The sequence below is a fragment of the Bos indicus genome, chromosome 7 (genome assembly GCF_029378745.1).
Source record: "Bos indicus isolate NIAB-ARS_2022 breed Sahiwal x Tharparkar chromosome 7, NIAB-ARS_B.indTharparkar_mat_pri_1.0, whole genome shotgun sequence".
Lineage (NCBI taxonomy): Eukaryota > Metazoa > Chordata > Mammalia > Artiodactyla > Bovidae > Bos > Bos indicus.
The window spans coordinates 43189019-43202673 of record NC_091766.1 but is presented as its reverse complement, the minus strand read 5'-3'; the positions used below and the strand labels follow the sequence as shown (position 1 = coordinate 43202673).

The following is a 13655-nucleotide window of genomic DNA, read 5'->3' as shown; positions in this document are numbered from 1 at the left end:
ATGGCACCCAGGACACCTTGGGGGTCTGCTTGAAGCCAAGCCCCACCTCCCTGCCTGGATGCCCACGGGTCCTCTGAGCCCCTGTCCTCACCTATGCTGTTCCCTCTGTCGTGATGCCTGTCCTGCAGCACGTCCCATCCCCACGACCACCACCTGCTAATTCTTGAGCATTCAACCAGCAGGGCCGAAAGGCCGAGACTTTCCATGACCCCCTGCTCTGTGGTCCTTTCTACCTAGGGTCCTTTCTGCATGGTGTGAGCAGGCACTTACTGGGTGCGCAGCGTGAAGGCAGCGCTGGTGATGGATGTGGGCAGGTTCAGTCCCTTGGTGATCTCCCGCCACAGCTTCTTGTTGATGACCTCCACCAGGCCACCCTTCTCTGTCACCAGCACGTACAACATGAACAGGTCGAGCACCTGCTTCGCCATGATGGGGATGCGGTTCACAGGTGTCCCTGTGGAGAGGGGGGTGCTGTCACTTGGCACCTGGTACATCAGTGAGAATGGGTACCCCGGCACAGCTGACCCAAGGCAGCTGGGCCTCTGGAGGGCTGCCCCTGGCATTATACGGGGTAAAGAAGCATCCCTGCTCCACCCAGTGTGACACTCAGCATCCCCTGGGGGCAGGGTCACTGGGTCAGACCCCAGCTTGCAAGAGCCCCGAGGCAGCTGTGTCTCTCAGTGTTTCCATCAGTGATCTGGGTTCATGCTGTTCATCTGTGGATGAGGGGGTGCTTCAGGGCCAACCTGGGGGCCCAGCATGAGAAACACAGCATCTGTTATTCCTTCTACAACCAACAGCTACTAAAACAACTCCGCTGTGTTCCCAGAGGCTGGCTCCCTCCAGGTCCCCCAGGGCTCTGCAGTGGGGAAGCAGGGCTGGTTAATCTACTTTGCAGTTTAGATAGCAGAGAGGTGGGCCATCCAGGAGAGAGGGGCCCCTCCCTGCAGGCCTTCTCTCCACTTCTGCCCACCTTGATGGTCTGAGCCCCTGAAAACGTGCCTCCCAGCCAAGGGAGCCCCCAGGTCTCAGGTCAGTCTGCCTGGCACCTTCCTGACAGTGGAGAAGCCCCCAATTATACTTCTCCCCTGGGCAGTGAAATAACAGGTTTACTGTCTGTGGTCCCCACACTGTCCTGCTCACATGGAGTACCCCACCTCGTGCCCAGCTGACATACAGCAGGTGTCAATAAACAACAGTGAAGGCTGCTGGGCCCCTATCGTGGCCCTGAGGGCAGGCCTGCCTCCCCTGCAGAGATGGAATCTGGCTCCCGCCCCCTCTGTCCCCACTGCTCCCTCCGCCCCCACCACAGTGCCCTGGACCTGGGAACCTAGTTTCCTCTCCCCAGCCCCAGCAGGACATCTCAGAACCACCTCCTGCCAACCCTTGCTGCTTCCTAAGTCGCCAAATCCCCAAGGAACAAACAGCCTGGAGGGGAGGTGGTAAGATGGGCCTCAGATCCCCCCCAACTTCATTTTCCAGCTCAAGAAGGAGAGAGACAAGCAACACCAGGTGTCAGTGGCACACCCCGCCCCAGAGGCACCCCCAGCACCCACCTGGCCCACCCGGGATGCTGAGTTAGGCTCTGAGTTAGGCTTCTCCCAGGACCCTGGGCCCTGGCTCAGCAGCAGGCGGATGTTTATAGAAGACGCAGGGCTGGGTGAGCACAGAGAGGCATTGATGGAAGTGGGCAGGGGGGTGATAAGGAAGGGTGGAGAGGTCGTCAAGGAAACAGCAGGAGGGTGGGGTGCAGGCAGGACCCCTCCCCCACTTCTAGCCCCGGAGACTCTGGAGAACCATCCAGTTGGAGGCTTTGACTTTGTGATGGGGGCAGGGGAAGGAGGAATTACTGTCCCCCTGGAGTGAAGGGAAGGGGCTTGTGGGATGCAGGACACGATATCCAGATTCTCAGCCCCAAAGCCCTGCAGCCCAATTATAGATAGAGGGTTCAACAGGAAGGTGGGAAAGCAGGGCCTTAGAGCTGGGCTCTGAGGGATGCATAGGAGTTTGTTGCTTCCTATCCTCAGGAGCACCTGGCTTGGTAAGGGAGGCAGGGCTGGACACAGACCCTGAAAGCCCGGGTGGCCAGGAGCTGGGGCCTCAGAGAACCTGGCCTCACCAGCACCCCACTCCAGAGCAGCTCACCATATTCCCTCTGTGCCTCCAGGACACCAGGAACCCAGTCTTGGGCAGAATGGGTGGGCTTTGGGCCTAAGGGCTTGGAGCCCCATGGTTGAGGGGACAGTGAGGGGCTTGGATAGGTGTGGATGGGGCTGATAAAGGGTGGGGTAGGAGCTCTCTGACCACATAGGGGGCAGCTGGGCTGGAAGATAACTGGGCTGGGCTGGACTCCTCCACCCTTGGCACAGGAGGGGTTAAAGCGGAGGCCGCAGCCCCCTCCCCTTTCATCTCCTTCCCTTCCGGCCTGGGCCTGTGTTTACAGAAGCTGCTAGCAGGGAGAGGCAGGCAGGGGCCCTGGACAAAGAAGCTGCCTGGCTGGCCCCTGCAGCCCACACCGGCCCCACCCCTTCCTGCCTCTCAGGCCTCAGTTTCCTTCCCTGAACGGTGGGGGCATGGGGGTATCAGGGAAATGAGCCCACGGTGCAGTGGGTACTCCTAGGATGTGTGTCTGGCTGGAGCTCTGAGCTGGGGGTAGGGGGATACTGGGGGCCCTCTGGGCCTGGCTCTCCCTGAATGCCCCCCTAGGCCTGGCCTCTGTCCCTGGTCATCTCCTGTTTGCAAGGCTGTGTCTGGCATCTGCCAGACCCCGGGGGTGGGGGTAGGGGGCAGAGGTGGCTTGGGCCTGGTACCCTGTATTTGCATAATAACCGTGGCCCTGGCACTCAGCACATGTGGGCACTGACTGCCACACGGCAGGGGGTGCAGGTGGCCCATCTCACAGACTGAGGAACTGAGGCCCCAGGTGAGAGCAGGGAGAGGTCGGGATCCAAGCCTCCCACCAATTGCAGCAGCAGGAAGGCTGGTCTCCAGTCCGCCAGGAGCTTCTGCCCACCACCCAGCGCCTGCCATCCTGGGAATCCAACCCTGTTCCCCACACAGAGGCAGGCCTGCTATGGGGGATCCTGGGAGCAGCAAGGGAGGAAGCCTGCACTGTTACTTCTGGGTTGGGGTCCTGAGACCCCCCCACCCAAGGACATAGCCTTTAGACTCTCACAGCTGTGCCTCCCCAACCAGACCTGCAGCGCTGAGCCTCCTCTGTCAGACACCCATGGCAAGACGGCGCCTCTTCTCTCAGACGCTTGCCACCATGGCAGGGCTGTGTCTCCTCCTCAGGCATCTCTTGGATGCCTCCAGCCATGGGGAGCTCACTTTCTGACACACCTGCCCCAGGCTATGGCCAGCAGGGCCCATCCTCCTGGCAGGCAGACCTCACCTCGTTTCTGCATGAAACTGAACAAGTCGTCCAGGAACTCCTTCCTCTTGGGGTCTGCATCCAGTTCGTAGAGCTGTGAAGGCAGGGAGGGGATGGGTGAGCGGGTGCCGGAGCTGGCAGCATGTCCATATCACTTGGAAAGTTAGTCAAGGGAACTGCCAGTAGGAGAGGCAGCAGGGGGTCTCAGCCCTGGCCCTGTCCCCCAGCGTCCGAACATCTGCCAAGGTCCTGCTCAGCAGGCAGCGAGAGCCTGCCCCTGCCATCAGACAAGGACAATGAGACACTGTCCTGGGGTGGCGTAGCAGCTGACCACACGCTCAGCTTAAACCACAGAGATTGATTTATTCCTGTCTGGTTCTGAGACCAGCCATCTGGAGTCCAGGTATGGCTCTAAGGGGGATTCTTCCCATCTCTCCCAGCTTGCAGGGGCCCAAGTGCCCCAGGCCTATAGCTGCACCACCCTGGTCTCTGCCTCTGTCTTGCCGTGGCTTCTCCCTGGGGATTTGTCCAAAGTCCCCTCTTCCCATGGGGCACCCACTCACTGGCCAAGGGCCACCACATCTCCATCCTTAACTGCTCACACCTGCAGATACCTGACTCCCACGTCATGTTCTGATCACAGGTATGTGCTCAAGCTGAGTCTTGAACATACAATTTTGGGGGACACAATTTGTCTCACCCAGACCATCGCTACCATGAGGGCGGTGGATGTCTGGCACTGTCCACCAAGCCATGTGTGTATGCTCCTGCAGGGCAGAGAGGCAGGCCTGGGACAGAGTCAGGACTCTCAGGAGCTCTGTCTTACATATCCCTTGCCTGGGTCCACCAGTTATGGAGGTCTGCAGTATTTGCAGAGCAGGGTGTCCTAGCCTCAACTGTCAGCTCCCAGGTGCTGGTGGGCAGGGGAAGCCAGTAGAGGTAATTAGAGAGCAAAGCTTGGAGGGGGGATGGGGGGTTGCCCAGGAGGGCCAGTGCAAATAGCAGGCTTCAAATTAAGCTCCAGGGAATGTGCCCCCATGTCTTCCAGGACACAGGGCCAGCAGGACTGTGGCGGGGGGCCTTGAAACCACCAATTAGCTCCAGCTGGGATAATCTGTCATCAAGGCCTAAGAACAGGCTAAGGCCCAGCTCCTGTGGGAGGAGACATCCCTGGGCCTGGGAAGGCAGGGTCCTCGGGGAGGCTACCCTTAGCCATCTGACCCTTCTCTGGGCCTCAGTTTCCCGGTCTGTGCAGTGGAGACAATGTGGGGACTGCAGGGAACAGGCTGGGAGAGCTAGGAGTCCAGCCCTGGGTGGTCGAGGCCCGGCCTTTGTCTCCACCCTGCCCGGCCAGGCCAGCCAGCTGCATTCCTGCACTGATTTATGGTGGCCAGAGGCGTGCACCCATCCGGGCCCCTCCGCTGTCCCCGCCCCACCCCTGACTCCAGCCCACACAGCCCCCAGCACTGTGTGGGCCCCTCACCCCTTCCTCAGAGCCCATGATTCACACCCTGGTCTGTCTGCCCAGGGAGTTTGTCTGTTTTGTTTCTAGTGTCTAAAATGGGGCCTAGCACATAGCAGTTGCTTGACAGATGCTCGTTAAGTAAACCGATTGCTCAGCCGCAACATGGGCCAGGCTGGGCAGAGAAGACCAAAGAGACTTGTGGGGGTTCATCTTCAAATTTCCATCCACCCAGAACCTCAGGACTGGACCTTGTGCAGAAACGGGGTCTCTGCCGATGTCATTAATCATGATAGGTTTTCACAGTAGGACGACTGGGGTCCTCATGAGAGGAAGACAGGCAGATACATGGGGAGATGAGGCAGAGACTGGGCTGATGCAGACACAGGCCAAGGGACGCCCAGAGACCCAGGAGGTGGAAGAGGTGGGAGGACTCGCCTCTGGAGCCTCTGGAGGGAGCAGGGCCCTGCCATGGCCTGACCCTGTCCACTAGTCCTCCAGAACCGAGAAGATCTCTGTAGATCTAAGCCATCCGGTGTGTGGTCAGTTGTCCCGTCCAGTCAGTTGTCATACCTGCTCCAGGAAGCTCACGTGGGGTTCACCCAACCTCAAGCCCGTATTGACAAGGGGCAACACTTCCTCCTGTAAGATCCCAACCCCAGTGGAGGGGGACCCACCCTGCATGAACCCCTTCCTTTCCGGGCCTAGCCCCCACAAGAGATCAGAGCACCCCTCCTGCCTCAGTTTCCCCATCTTTCAGGGACAGTGGTTGATAAGTACAACAGCTTCACCCAGCGCTCCCGGCACCATCAGGATGCCCGTATTCCAAGTGGGCAAACAGAGTTTCAGGGCAGAGACCAGCTGCCTGCACAGGCGGCCCAGCTTAGAGGGGGTCCACTCACTAACCCCCAGGCCAGACAGTGAGCAGAGGTGGTGGCATGGCCAGACCCCCACGGGCTGGGGCATTATGTGAGGTCATAAAGGGGGTGGACACGTCCCCAGGCAGCAGGCAGAGGAGGCAGCTTTAATGGCCGTTGCTGTGGGCAGCCGACAACGAAGACGGACAGTAAAGGCCTCCCAGCTTTATGGGGCTCTTGCCCCAAGTTCCACACCCCTGTGGGGTGTGTCCTGCCCTGGTCAGCTGGCCAGGGCAGCCCACCAAACCCCAGCCAAGGGGGAGCTGTGGACGGTGTCCGCCCCCTCCCCCGCTACCATGAGCTGCTGGGCCCAGCTACCTGGTCTCACAAGGCTTTCAAGCCATATAGCTAGGCCAGGACACCTCCCTGGCCACGCCCAGGCCTCCGGCCCACCTGGGTCCTCTGGCTGAAACCCTGCTCCTTTCCGGCCCAGGAGGTGCTGTCATGCCTAGAGCTGCAAACCCAGGCTGGAGGTTGGGCAGAATCTCAGGAAACCCCCCTGGGGCTGAGGTGGAAGATAAACTGCCTGGCTCTTCCCTCCCCAAAGCTGAGCGCTGGGGCCACAGGTGCTGTGATCACGGGGCCTCCTCCGGCTGAGGGCACCCCACCTCCCTGCGGCCACGTGGTCCTGGAGGACCTGCCAGGGCCCTCCCCACTGACCTCTCACCGGCCTTCCTGCAGCTTCTCAAGCCCGCCAGAGGCTGTGGTCCCACCTCCGGCCTTTGACCTGGCAGCTCCTCTGGCCTGGAATGTTGGCCTGGCCCTGGCTGAGCTCTCTGCCCCCCAGGCTTCCCTGTCACCCAGGTCTCTGTGCTGAGGTCACCCCTCAGCTGCGCTCTCACTGGGACCAGGTCCGCCAACTGTGGGCAACTCTCTTGTGTACCCCACCCCACCCCGCCCTGTCCCCTGCACAACTGAGCCACATGGACTCACACTGTCCTCCCTGGGAGAGTGTCGGGGGTTTTCCCAGTGTCTAGAATTGGGCACACAGCAGCTGCTTCAAAAGTGCTCATTAAAGTGGACTTTGATTTCTCACCACAACCTGGGGACAGGATCCCCCCATTCTTTCCCAAATCCCAGACACGTCTGGACACGACCCATGTTCTGGGGCACCTGCGGCCCAGGATTGGGCAGACAAGCATCTTGGGGGTTCCTAGGGTCTGCCCCGCTGGATTCAGATTCTGCCCTCCCCAAGCCCCACCTGTGAAGGGGGCACAGGAGCCTGAGGATGTGGGTGTGGATGTGTGGGCCTGGGCTGGGGGTCCCCAAAAATGCTCCCAAGTGCACACCTCCCTTCCCATTTTCTACCTGCCAGGCGGGGTCACTGGGACATGGCCAGGTGGTCCCTCCACCTGTCTGGGCTGTGGCGGGGCCCCCACCCATTGGTGGAACTTGTCTGTCATCTAGTTACCAAGGCTTGGCTGCCCGTGGTCCATCTTCCTCCTACCCAGCACCACCCACTTCACAGAAGGGAAACTGAGGCACAGACCAGAAAGAGCCCAGTCCCCACCTCCCCTGCCCTGCAGTCTCCCATCTCCCCATCACCCCAGTGAGAACTATACTTCCCCTGTGGTCACTGCTGACCCTTACCTCCCTCTGCTTAGCCCCTTTAGACCACATCATGGTTTCGGAGCAAAAGGCATAGAGCCCACCTCAGGGCCTTTCCACCTGTGCTCCCTCCCCTGGAGAGCAGTTTCCTGGCCCCTCCTCATCCTCTGACCCCAGCCTCAGCCTCAGTTTCCTTTCAGGCAAAGACACAAGCCAGCCTGGTGCCTCATATGGCTTTCTCAGTGGACACCTGACCACCCTGGGGAGGTGGGATGGATGAGCGTGAGGGCCTGACACCTGCCTTGCTCGGGGTCCAGCACAGGTGTGGGAGAAGGGTGGAGGGGGTACGGAGCAGGGATCTTTGGAGGGATCCCTCCCATCCCACTCCACCCCCCCACCCCATCCCCCACCCCCGCCCCATGGAGGGTGGAGGAGCCAGTGTCCAGGAGGAAGCAGATAAAGCCAGGCAGGCTCGGGGCTCCAGGCTCAGGTAGTGGGTGGGGGAGGGGCTGCGGAGGAAAAAGTGAGATAACCTCCCCCTCCCCCAACTGCTCAAGGGGCAAACAGGAAATTCTTGTTTGTGGCGAATGGTGAGCATTTCCACCACCACCACCCGGCTGCTGACCAGGCCTCCAGAAGCCCTGGCTGCAGCTGGGGGTGGGAGTGGGGATTGGGGTGGGAGTGGGGGTTGGGGTGAGAGGGTCCCTCACTGGAAGCTGCCCTGTGGGGATAGCAGACACCTCAGGAGCCAGGGCACCACGCACACTGAGACACCACCTGCCAGCCTGGAAAAGGAGGACAGGCCTCTATCAATCTACAGGGGGGCCCGATGCAGGGGGGAGGGGCCCCCAGGACCGCCCACACTCGGGAGACCCCTCCCAGACATCACGTCCCCAGTCCTCACGGGGCTGAGGGAGAGGACTGCGTCAGGCCCAAGGCTGAGGGGGCCCTAGCTATAAAGAGACCGCCCGCCTGGGGCCCCTGAGAGGACCTTTGCCCCCTCAACAGTGTCTGCTCGGCCCCCTCCTGCCACCCAGGCGGCTCCAAAGTCCGAGGGGCCCTGTCTTGGATGGAAGAGGCCACTGGGCGGCAGGGGGACTCTGGGAGTGAGGCTGTGTCCTTGGACAGCAGACACAGGGACTCAAATCAGGAGAAACTGGAAGGATTCGGGATCGCGGAGACTCCCCCAGGCCCTGAGCAGGACAACCCTGTCCCCAGCAGACACTGATGCAGCTCGGAGAGCCCACAGCTGGGGGCAGGTGTAAAAAGGCCTGTTTTCACACTTGTGTCCAACCACAGCTCCTGGGAACCAGAGAAGGATGCTTCCTCCAGGCTGCAATGGGGTGGGGGTGGGGGGAGGAACAGAACCCCCACCCCACCCCCCTGACCCCCCCACCCCCATGGGGAGCACAGGACTCGGGAGAGGGTTAGGGAAGGGATGAGGGATGGAGGAGGAGCCAGGCAACAGGCAGGGCTGGGCGCCACCTTAATCTCGCCTACTTTATCCTGGATTGTTAAAGAAAATATTTATGGAGGTGAAAGTCACGTACCATAGAATTAGCTGTTTTACAGTGAATGATTCAAGGGCCTTCTGCGCACAGTGTTTGACAACCACCACCTCTGTTCGTTCCAGAACCTTCCATTCCCCCCAAACATACCCTGTCCTCCCAGAGCCCCTCCCCCCCATCCCCTGACAACCAGGAGCCCACTCCTTGTGTCTGTGGATCTGCCAGTTCCGGATGTTTCTCATCAGCGGAATCATACCCTGTGTGTCCTTCTGTGTCTGCTTCTCACTGAGTATTGTGTTCTCAGGATCTGTCCATGTGATAGTGAGTGTCAGGGCTTCTCTCCTTTTCGTGGCTGAGTAATATTCCAGGTGTGTGGAGGGACACATGCGTCCATCCATTCACCACTGATGGACATTTGACTCTTCCCTTTTTTGGCTATTATTACAAATCTCACCTATTTCTATATCCTTTGGGTTTTGGACAAAAACAGATTCATCATACCACCAGTAAACAAAGTGAAACTGCAGTGAAAGAGCAGAGAAGGCCCCAGAGCTGGCTTTTAATCCTTCAACGTCCCCCCTCAGAGCAACCAAGATGACACTTCCCTGCAGCTTCTCAGAGTGGAGGGTCCAGGGAGCTTTCAATCTCTACACCAAGATCAGGCTGTGTCTGCCCTGCTCCAAGGCTGCCCTTGGCTCCCTGCCTCTGTCAGGAGAAGCCAGATCTCCTACCTGCCAGGCGGGGTGGGTGGGGCTGACCCCCTGGATGCCGGCACCTGGCGCCTCCCCAGTACTGGCCCCTCACTGTCCCCATCCTGGTCCTGTCTGGGGCCTCTGCATTGCTGGTGCCCCCACCTGGGTCCCCCTCCTCCACCCTTAAAACCCTCTTTGGCTCCTGCTCTGACTCCCAAGCCAGGGCAACACCCTGAGTAAGACTCCCTGCCCTTCCACCCCCAGCATCTGTCACGGGTCACGTGACTCTGCACTTATTTGGGGGATGGTTTCTTTCCCTTCTTCATTCCCACCCAGACGACAGCCCCCAGGGCATAACAGGTAACAGGGGGTGGGCTTGGTATACAGCAGGTGCTAAAGAAGAACTTACATTCCTACCCACCTAGGTGTTCTCCATCACAGCTCAACCCTTTGTCCCCCGGGGGACCCCGCCCCGGGCAGATAAAGCCCCTCCTCACATTATCTATCCGGCTGGGAGGCCTGGGCCGGGGATGACTCAGCACGGGCAGCCGTTGCCAGGTGGGCCCAGGCCTGGGCCGGGTCCCTGGGGACCACTCAACCGCGGACCCATTCATAGAACCGCCCACACACAGGCTGGGCGCAGGGCTGGGGGCGGGGCCGCATCGCATCCCCACAGCCCCGCCCTTCACGTCCACTCTGCACCCGTGAAAGTAAGGCGGGGGGGCGGGGCTCCATGCGCACTGGTGACCAGTATCGGTCTGGCTATGGTGCTGCCCCCACCAGTTGCTGAGCCACTGGGCCCTATAACCGTCCGTAGCATCTGCCCAGGGGGTGCGCTTCTGCCCCTTCTCCCCAGAGACTCCGAGGGGCAGGGTCAGATGGATGAAGCCAGGACCATGGCCGAGCTGTGGGAGGAGGTGGGGTGGGGTGGAAGGACCTGGAGTCTGGAACCCTCCCTGTCTGCCTCAGTTTACCCATCGTGGCAGGTGGCGGTACCTGGCCGGGTGGGCAGTAAGCAGAAGTTGGTGTGGTGCCCACAGCCCTTCTGGGGGTGGCAGGGGCTCAGGAGGAGGAGGGCAGAGGAGGAGGAAGCCAGGGAGAGCAATATCAGCCCTCCAGGTTAGGGCCAGGTCAGGCCATTTTACAGCCATAACTGAGCACCTTCTTTGTTGGTTTTCTTGTGGGGGGGCCCACACTGCACATTTGGGGTGCAGGGTCCATAGGATCTTAGTTCCCCCACCAGGGACTGAACCTGGGCCCAATGCAGTGAAGTGCTGAGTCCTAACCACTGGACTGCCAGGCAAGTGCCATCCTTCTCTGTGTGAAGGCCCATACTGGATGCTGGGGACACAGTGCACCCAAGAGAGACCTGGCCTGAAAGGGCAGCAGAATCCCACCCAAGGGTGGCCAGGGCCCCTGGCTCCAGGGTCCCTGGAGGGTTGGGAAGGGCAGTCTGGCTTGTTGCTGTATACAGCAGGGGCTTAATAGTGTCCACAAGGTGACAGGCCCTTCCCACAAGTTGGCCTCCCCATGCACCTGACCCCTGGGGCCAGCCCCGCCCCAACCCAGGCACAGGGCCACACGGCCCTTTCATTTCCCGTCAGCACTCCAGGGCTGCAGGGGCCCCACTCGGCCGGCAGGAAATTGGGGAAGTGATTCTGGGCAGGGCAGAAACATCTGCCTGCTTGGCCACCGCCCCCCCCAACTGGTGTGTGTCCCCTCTCAGCAGAGACGCAGCACCCCCACCCACGACACAGATATTAATAAAAGTTCCAGAAACAAGTCACAGAGCCTGACCGCAAAGTCAGCGATGAAAGGCACTTCTTTCTGGATTTCCGGATTGCGAGGTTCTGGGGACGTGCCCTGGTCTCCAGTCAGCCTTTCATGTGAGTGGGGGCCCCCGGAGCCTCAATCTTCCCACCTGGGAAGTGGGCAGGGGTGCACCTGGGGCATCCAGGTGGGGGAGGACAAGGGGATTGTGGGAACAGGCTGTGCAGAGAGAACAGTCAGGCCCCGTGTAACAGCTGGGGATGCCAGCCAGGCCTGGCATCGAGGACGCGCCCAGAACAGGGAGCAGAGGAGAGAAACTTCTAGGAAGGTAGCAGCCCCAACATGCAAATCCGGGCGGCGGCCTCCATCCACCTGGGAGCCCCCCGCCCACGGGCTTGGCTTGAGTAGACCACTGTCCATGTGGCAGCCCGTTTCTCAGATAGGGAGACTGCGGTGCTGAGAGAAGGCACAGAGTGGGACTGGGACCCGGGACAGAGCCCCTTGACGCCTCTGGCCACGTCAAGAATCTGGTGGGACTGGGGGTTGGGGTGGGACTCCCTGCCCAAGAACACCTGGCATGCACGGGGCACCAGGCAAAGGCTTTGGGGTCATAAAGTGAAAAATCCAGCATCTCCTTCTCCACCCCCTCCACCTGCAGTTATGAGCCTGATGGTCCTTGTGTTCTGGGGTCCTGGGACCCCCACAACCCGAGGACAACAGTGTTGTTACCGCTTAGCTGCTGGCTCAGGGCAGCTGAGGAGTCTGAGCCCTGCAGCCAGAGCCTGGCACCCGGGAATTAAAACTTCCACCCTGGGGGACACTTCCCTGTGCTCCCAAAGCTTCGATCCCTGGTCAAGGAACTAGATTCCACATGCCACAATTAAGACTCGGGCAAGCCAGATAAAAAAACAACAAACAAAAAACCCACATTGTGCAGGAGTAACTTCTGAAAGAAAGTAGCCCCGTCCGTGTACCTGCAGAAGAGCTGTGGGCAGCCCCCAATAGGCAGAGAGGGACCCTCCTAGTGGTCCAGTGGCCTGTAGAGCTCCACCTGCTCAGGGAGTGATGTTGCCCATTGCCCCCCACCCAGGTTCACTCAACGGAAGCACAGCAGAGTTGTGGGGGCAGGTCCCACCCCTCCCTGGCCCTGCTGACCGGGTCCCCACCGTCCGGGGCGCCCACAGATGGGGCCGGAAGGAAGGGGGCTGCTTCCTGCCTCCTGCTCAGGAGTCAAGAGGAAGGGGCCCCGGGGGGGCTCAGGTTCTGGGGTTCCCGCCAAACACACCTGCAGGAGCTCCCATCAGACCTGAGCCCAGGGTGGAACACAATCTGCCTCACAATGGCCAGCGGACTCAGGGTGCCACCAAAACCTGCCCCCTGATGGCAGGGGAGGACCACTCTCCTGGAACCTCCCACCTCCCCAGCTGCCACCTACATCAGCTGGGCTGGGCTCCCCCAGATAGCCATGGCATGGAATAAAGGAATAACCCCCAGGACTTCAGTGGTTAGGACTCAGCACTACCACTGCCAAGGGTGCCGGTTCAATCCCTGGTTGGGGAAGTAAGATCCTGGAAAGCATACTAAGTGGCCAAAAAAAAAAAAAAAAAAAACCCACCCACAATAACCCCAGAAGTGCCCTAGGGCCCCACTTCCAGTCTAAGAATCCAGCACCCTGTCAGCGGGCACATGGACCTGCCAGAGGGCACAGGGAGGGGCTGGGCGGGCTGCTGGCTGGGCAGAGTGCCAGGTGGGGCAGCAGCCACCAGGCCGGGAGAGGTGGCAGCTGGGGCCACGCACACTGTCCCCAGGCGCTCCCAGGAAAAGGGCAGATGAGTAATTACATGGTGATGGGGGCAGGATGGGCAGAGGGGCATTGGGGTTGGAGATCAGAGACAAGAAAGGAAAGAGAGAGAGCCATGAGGGGGAGACAGAAACTAGAGACGTGGAGACTGATGGACGCAGTCGGTTTCCAGGCCAAGGCCCGGCTCCCCCAGTGCCAGGCATGGTGGCCTAGCAGGAGGGGGACAGTTCACATTGGTTCCAGGCTTCAGTGAGGACCCAGGGCCGGCTGGAGTCCTGGGGAAGAACTTATGGGGCTCATCCTAAATGAGGGGGGATAAAGAACAAGAGGCTTTCCCGGTGTGGTCCAATGGTTAAGAATCTGCCTTGCAATGCAAAGGACACTGGTTCAATCCATAGTTGGGGAAGATCCCATATGCTGGTGGGGCAACTAAGCCCGTACTCCACTACTACTGAAGCCCGTGCGCCCAGAGCCTATGCTCTGCAGCAAGAGAAGCTGCTACAATGCGGAGCCCGCACGCAACAACAAAGACCCAGCACAGCTAAAATAAATAAAAATTAAACAACAATAACAGAAGGAGGACG

The 13655-nt window shown here is 60.1% G+C and overlaps 1 protein-coding gene across 6 annotated transcripts in view; it reads right to left on the bottom strand.

Annotated features, from left to right (window-relative positions):
• The window catches only part of ARID3A (AT-rich interaction domain 3A), a 35422-nt gene that overhangs the window by 7885 nt on the left and 13882 nt on the right, over window positions 1–13655 (bottom strand). For all 6 annotated transcript variants that reach the window (XM_019964841.2, XM_070793452.1, XM_019964843.2 and 3 more), the window contains exons 4-5: window positions 3395–3467; window positions 271–454 (exon numbers count right to left, since the gene is read on the bottom strand). In XM_019964841.2, coding sequence (XP_019820400.2) covers window positions 271–454; window positions 3395–3467 — 257 coding nt within the window. The remainder of the gene's footprint in view (window positions 1–270; window positions 455–3394; window positions 3468–13655) is intronic.